Source organism: Physeter macrocephalus, chromosome 19 (genome assembly GCF_002837175.3).
Source record: "Physeter macrocephalus isolate SW-GA chromosome 19, ASM283717v5, whole genome shotgun sequence".
Taxonomy (NCBI): domain Eukaryota; kingdom Metazoa; phylum Chordata; class Mammalia; order Artiodactyla; family Physeteridae; genus Physeter; species Physeter macrocephalus.
The window spans coordinates 47,658,521-47,665,151 of NC_041232.1; the positions used below are offsets into that span (position 1 = coordinate 47,658,521).

The 6,631-nt window shown below is 44.1% G+C and overlaps 1 protein-coding gene and 1 long non-coding RNA gene across 21 annotated transcripts in view; one reads left to right on the forward strand and one right to left on the reverse strand.

The window, feature by feature from the left end:
• DTNA (dystrobrevin alpha) overlaps window positions 1-5,668 on the forward strand; it is a 390,047-nt gene extending 384,379 nt beyond the window's left edge. For 16 of the 19 annotated variants that reach the window (XM_028480006.2, XM_028480003.2, XM_028480001.2 and 13 more), the window contains one exon: window positions 1,891-4,469. In XM_028480006.2, coding sequence (XP_028335807.1) covers window positions 1,891-2,073 — 183 coding nt within the window. In that variant the 3' untranslated portion in view covers window positions 2,074-4,469. Of the gene's footprint in view, window positions 1-1,890; window positions 4,696-5,577 lie in introns of those variants that run through there. The other 3 variants (XM_028480012.2, XM_028480013.2, XM_028480015.2) reach the window with 2 other exon arrangements.
• LOC114484350 (uncharacterized) overlaps window positions 5,128-6,631 on the reverse strand; it is a 14,296-nt gene continuing 12,792 nt past the window's right edge. For both annotated transcript variants that reach the window (XR_003677121.2, XR_008616038.1), the window contains 2 exons: window positions 5,699-6,043; window positions 5,128-5,213 (listed from right to left, as the gene is read on the reverse strand). This is a non-coding gene — a long non-coding RNA (uncharacterized lncRNA). The remainder of the gene's footprint in view (window positions 5,214-5,698; window positions 6,044-6,631) is intronic.

The window sequence follows — 6,631 nt, forward strand, 5'->3', positions numbered from 1 at the left end:
ATTTAGATGTCCCACATTACACTTCAAAGCTGATACACCTCTTACGGTCATCTGGATGCACAGTCCCAAGGACTTGTATCCACTTTAGTTCTACAGTCTTTTCCCACCCATGGAATAGTGCAGTTGATGGGAAACTCAACTCTGGCTGCTAAATTGAAAAAGCGATATATATCTCCTAAATGACATATCAATTAGTAAAGAATACATTCTAGTTCAAGCACTACTGACCTCCTGTCTTGGTCCTCAGGTTAAGATAAAGCAAGTAAAAATTAAAGTGTAATTGTTATTATGAAATATATTTTTTGAGCTGTGAGGCCCTCTTGGTGTAAAAGAGAGGATCTTATTGAGTGCGTTTTAGTCTGCCTCCCTTGGATTTGAGAATGCTACGCCACATGTTCTCCTGATTCATGATGACTGCAGTGAAAAATTCCCAGGAGCTGTTTCTGAAAATATTCAGTCCAGTTATAACAAATCTAGTCCCAAAGGAGCAAGCCTTTTCCTTTCATAGCATTTTCTTTCTCTGAGCTCCAGCAATTTGATCATTTTTGTTCTGCACATTATTTAAACATCAGTAGGTAGTTCTTAGAAAAATATACTTTTCTAAAAGCCTAATGAAATGCCCTTGACATAAACCCAGATAAAAAGTGGTATTTGGTTCTTGTCCATAAACGCCAGAGATTTCAGTACTCTGGAAGTTCTTAGGCCCTTTTTAAATCTTCTGTTGCCAGTTTAGCAGTGAAAAGTTAAAACAGTTGTGGCCTCTGCTGCTTACTGCATCCTTACCTACCTAGCTGGCATCCCTCAGAACTCTAAATATAAACCAGCCTGTCACTAAATCAGCAAATCAGACAAAATTCATTTAAGACCGGGTAGAACACTGTAGGAATTAGTTGCTTTTCATCTTTGCACCTAGTTCTACCCTACTGTAATTTTTCTTGATGTAGCCAAGAAATACAGCTGAAATTGTAGAACAGTTCATCTGTTGAAATCTATCTGTTTGGACTTTCTGGCTACACTACAAGACCAGAAATTATCCCAAAGTATATGCGTCTCTTCTGCAAGGGTCCTAAAGCCGATTTCAGCAGCTCAGAGTCAATTAGGCATCCACCAAGCAGAGCCCTACATGGCTAAAGGGCAAAAGGTGAAACACCAGAGACATGGAAGACCCATCCTCTGCTCAAGAAGAGCCTTAGGCCTCTCTGAAGATAAATAGGCACTTACCAACACACTAACAAGAGTGAATAGAGTGAAACCTGATTTATTGCTTTTCAACTAGCCACATTAGAAGAAACAGTACACAGAAAGGTTAGCACTCAAATTAGAGTCCACCAAAATCCCATTCTGGCCCATTCGGATCTTGGGTTGGTCCCTTTTCCACCCTTCTGGCCACATGGTACTCCACGTGCCTTGACCAGCCACATCCTAACTTCAGAAATTGGAGGGTTGGAAGATCAAAGTGGATTTTTTTTTTAATTAGCATGGCCTTCTGATGGTGAGTCAGTGCTCTCATCTCCTTGTCCAAAGGACAACACAAATATTTCTGTTTACGTTGCTTTAACCCTCCAGATGCCTCAGGTACCCACTAGGCAAGAGACTCAGCGTGGAGGATTCTTGTCCTCTCTTCTTTCAGAAGGTGCAGTAGCCCACAGTGTCCCAGGACGTTCGTTCCTGATTGTCAGAGGAAGAAAGTAGAGGGTGTGTGTGTGTGTGTGTGTGTGTGTGTGTGTGCGCGCGCGCACGTGTGTGTGTGTGTGCGCGCACGTGTGTGTGTGTGTGCGCGCACGTGTGTGTGTGTGTGCTGGGGGGAAGGGGTGATTCTAAGCTTCATGACCCTAATTTAGAGAGCAGTTACCATCTTTAAAAAAACTACTACACATTGCTTATTCCCAGGCAAGCTATAGTCAGACAGATGAAAGTAACATGAGAACTGGTGATGAAGGACAGAGCTGCACCCACCCCTACAGAGGAGAAGACGGCAGCCTGGCAGCAGCCTCACCTCAGAAGAGAGGACCCACTACACGCAGCAGCTCCCGACAGACCCCTGCCCCTAAAGACGTGTTCTGCCGGCTATAGCGCAGTTAACCTTTTGTTCTCAGATTTGTAGTTCATAGATGTGTGTTTTGAGAAGGAAAAAAAAAAGACTTCTGGTCAAAGCTAACTTATCAGCTACATCTTCTGTAACATGTCTCATCCCTCAAAATGAAAACACAGGCTGAAATCCGCGCTACTGTTACTCACAACGGCAGTATTAACAAGCATCTTAAACCTTTGCACATGATATTGAACCTGGTCAGTTTACAACGACAATATTAATACTGTTTATAGCTAGGAGTTTGATTTCGGAATTCTCTGAGATTTTAGCAAAACAATTGATTATATACACTGTACATTCTTTTTTCCACAGCAGTTGGAGGAAAACAACCACTTGCAATGACTCACTAAGCCCGAAGGATTTGGTTCCTGAGGGTACAGACTCAGAGCCCTAAAACCAAGAAGGGCCCTTGGCCTGCATGGTCTGCACTTGTCTCCAAGTCTCTGAGAGCAGAGGCTTGAACCAAACACACCAGGAGAATCCTGTCTTTGGGGCTTCTTTCCAACTTGGGGTTGTTTTCTTTTAAGATACTCTAACCAATCAGCCATAGAGTTTAGTGTAAATATTTTTTTCCAAATAGAGATCATATTCCCCCCCCAAAAAGAGGCAACATTCAAATTATATAGAATCTAGTTTTTAAAATCAGCACAGATCTTCTTAAAAACTGTGAACTGTGTTTTGAAATACTCGTTACTAAAGGTGTTTATAAACCACAGGTGCCATAAGATCCCCCCCAATGGACTCAAGTTATCTCTGCTCTTCCACGGGCTGGTTCCTCTCGGTTTAGCTTTAGGGAGCATGTTTCTAACAGCACCGCTCAACCGCAAGTTCCCCTATCAGGTCATTTGGACGCCTTTCAGCTTTAAATGTACAGGCTTAAAGTGCGCTTGCAAACGTTCGCCCTCCTTTTCTTTCTGAATGTGTATTGCCTTAGCTGGCTACCTGGTGTTCTGCATGCAGCCTCCTCTGGTCACATGAGAGGAAACAGGCTCTTCTAAGTGGAGTTGGGATTTTGCACTCCGTGAAAAGCTAATGTGCAAAAGAACTGACAAGGAAGGGAGAATGAATGACTCTGTTGATGGTCCTTTCTGAGGGCCCTCTTTGGGGAGCACTAAAGACCTCCCTTAGGGATTCTGGGGAAATGAAAAAATAATCTACTCGTTTCAAGATTTGATGAAATAAACATCCGACAGCATAGTAGATACATTATCCTTAAATTGGCAGCTTCCCTGGATTCCTGTTTCTCCTTTAAGAGAAAGAAGAGAACATCATTTTAGAACAGTGGTTCTCACAGTGTGGTCCCTGGACCAGCAGCGTCAGTATCACCTGGGAATTTATTAGAAATGCAGATTCTTAGGCCCTAACCCAGGCCTACGGAATCAGACATTCTGGGGCTGGGGCCCAGTAATCTGTGTTTGAATAAACCCTCCAGGTGATTCTGATGCATGCCGAAGTTGGAGAACCACTGCTTTAGAATAAAGTTGTATAATAAAATCTCTGAAAAGGCCTTATTCAGAACAAGCAAGAAAGATTCTGAGTCAACCTCAAAGCTTCAGCTCTTCGGTTTTGCTTCCAGGGCTGGCAAAAACCTGCCACCTCCCAGAGCTGGTAGTTGGTGGGTGCCCAGCTGAGAAGAGACATCCTGACATCTTCCAGCTTCCTCTCCAGAGAGCTCTAAGATGTTCATGTCTCTGCACTGGGTCAGAAACCACCTCCTTGGCTGCCCTGTGGAACAAAATCGCTTGCCTTGGGGATAGTAAAGCTCTTGGTTGGCATTAGCAAGGAGCCCAGTCCGCCCACTGATGTACTTAACCTTATTTCCCTCGGGAGAACCAGCCTGACAAATGTCCCTGAGAACAGGCTGACACCAAAGGGACACAACTGCACAGTTCTCAGATTTCTTTGCACAGATGGATTTTATTGCGGATTTTGTTGGTATATCTTAACGTTCATCTCTTTTTCACTGCCCATCCTCTGTGAACCCGTGCCTCTCTAGATGGAGCAGGTGGCCACTGGTGCCTCATACTCAGTACTTAAAACCACTACATCCCGGCTACCTACGTGGCTGTCAGCTCTCAATCATAGCCGGGCAGATCCCAAACTCAGAACCCTGACCCTGCAGGTGGCATTCAGCCACCAACTGGACCGAGCTGACAGATGTTGTCATTTTGTGTTTCTACATCAGAATGTTTGTCTAAGGTTTGAACTGTTCTGCCAATAACCTTCCCCCGTCATAGCATTCATTGCCAACTCCATCACACGGTTGTCGAAACCATCGTACAAAGCCATTGCAAGGACTCTGGAAACTGCTGCCAATGACCAATTCCTGACTAACCAGCCACCTTTTCTTTCTCTTAGCTCCACGTCAGCACTGAGACCAGACTCAAGCACCCCTGTCCTGTAACCGAGACAAAATGGCGTGTGTTGTTCTGGGTTTTTGTGGTTTGCGGTGGGTTTCTTTCCTTGGCTCTCCAAATCTACTTTTGGGGCCTGTTCTAAGTGCAAACCCAGCAGGTGCCACCTGTCCTGTCCATTAGATCCAATTCCGTCTGGCGGGGGTTGTTTCTTTCTTGTTCCACGATGAATTGTACATCCACCTCCATTAGAGATGTTGGCCTATTAATGAGCACTGGTCTAACACAGCCAACCCCCCCCCCCACGGGGCCACATAATGGAGGGAGGGAGGAGGGTGAAATCTACCGTAGGGGATTCAGGAATCAGTTGTGGTTGGTCAGGACGGAAGTCGGGGTACATTTGGTTGGTCAGAGGGAGATGTGCTGGAGATTGTGAAAAATGGATTCTCGAGTGATCTACTATAAGGCAGGGAAGGTTTATTTGTAAGTAGTAGTGTGAACTGAACTACATAAGAGTGTGGCCTTTGTTGTGATATACTATGTATTTTCTTATATGCATGAGCCAGACTGTTGCATCATCATTTCGCACTGATGTCTGCTTTTATTTTGATCATCTTTGTCCACCCTTATTAGTTCTTGGCTGTTAACTGTAGGTAGACGTTGTAAATCCAGCAGCCTTTGGTTGCTGCAATCACCTTGGTTCAATTCCGCACAAGGAGCCACAAACAAGAACTCCACCATGTCCTCAGAAGAAAGGGCATTTTTACCTTTGAACCAAAAAGAGGGGGGAAAAAATCAGAAGTATCACATCCTGAGGCTAATTAACTGTAAGACATTTTAAATTATGACTACTGTAATTTGACACCATTTGAAATAACCAATTCAGAGACACTAAAGATTTCACAACATTCATTGGTATGTAACAAAACTACTATTGTATGGGTTTTTTGTATTGCTGTTAAGTATTGTTTTGTGTGTATGTGTGTGTGTTGGAACCTCCTGGGGACATGTTATATTTTGAAGTGATTAAACTATTTAATTGTGTGTCTATATTTTGGAATGAAATTATTTCTTCATTAAAAAATCTTTTTAAAAACACTATATCTTGTGTATTTTGTTCCTTTGTTTCAGTGAATTTCCTAAAGCAACGTGAGGTTAGTCTGTTCTAAGGAGAAAGACGACAAGTCAGTATTTGCAGCGTGAAGCATGGACCACCCATTGAGGATCAAGTAATTGAAGCCAAATACCTCACCTTTTCCTGCCTTTGGGGATGCAGGTTTTTTGTTTGTTTGTTTGTTTTTGCGGTACGCGGGCCTCTCTCACTGTTGTGGTCTCTCCCGTCCCGGAGCACAGGCTCCGGACGCGCAGGCTCAGCGGCCATGGCTCACGGGCCCAGCCGCTCCACGGCGTGTGGGATCCTCCCGGACCGGGGCACGAACCCGTGTCCCCTGCATCGGCAGGCGGACTCTCAACCGCTGCGCCACCAGGGAAGCCCCAGGGTTTTTTTTAATGAGATATTCCGCTGCTCATGGAAAGCCTTGTTGTAATCAACATAAAAAATCCATACACCCTCGCCTTTCTTCTCTTCCTCTTCTTTCTGGGAAAAAATAACTAACATTTGTGTAATCCTTTACAACTTTAGGAAAAACTGCTTTATTTACATTTAATCCTCACAATATCCATTTGAGGAGCGCTTAGTCATCCAGAAGTATAACCTGGGGAGTTGCCTTTGTTCTGAAAAAATCTGCAGACAAGGCTGAGATGGGAAGAAGACTGGGCATGCCATCAAACAAGAAACAGAGGGAAAACACAAGCCATTGCCCACTTCTGAGAAGATGGTGCCCTTTTTGGAGGAGTTTCTGAAACTAGGCTTCTCCCTCTATCCAGGGCTATGAAGACTTCACCTCACCCCTGCTGGATCTGGCATTGGTCAAGACTAAGATTCATCCAAGGTTTTGTGCTCAATTCCTTGGCTTTGGTTTAAGTCCTACTGCTGTCTTCTGGTTGCCCTAGCAACACATATTAAAGTTGGCGAATTTTTTGTTCTAAACATGATCTGAGCTAGTAAAGGAGAACTGGGAGGCAATGGAAAGGTGGAAAGAGATGTTCAGTATCAAATTTTTTTTTTTTTTTTTTTTTTTGGGTATGCGGGCCTCCCTCTGCTGTGACCTCTCCCGTTGCGGAG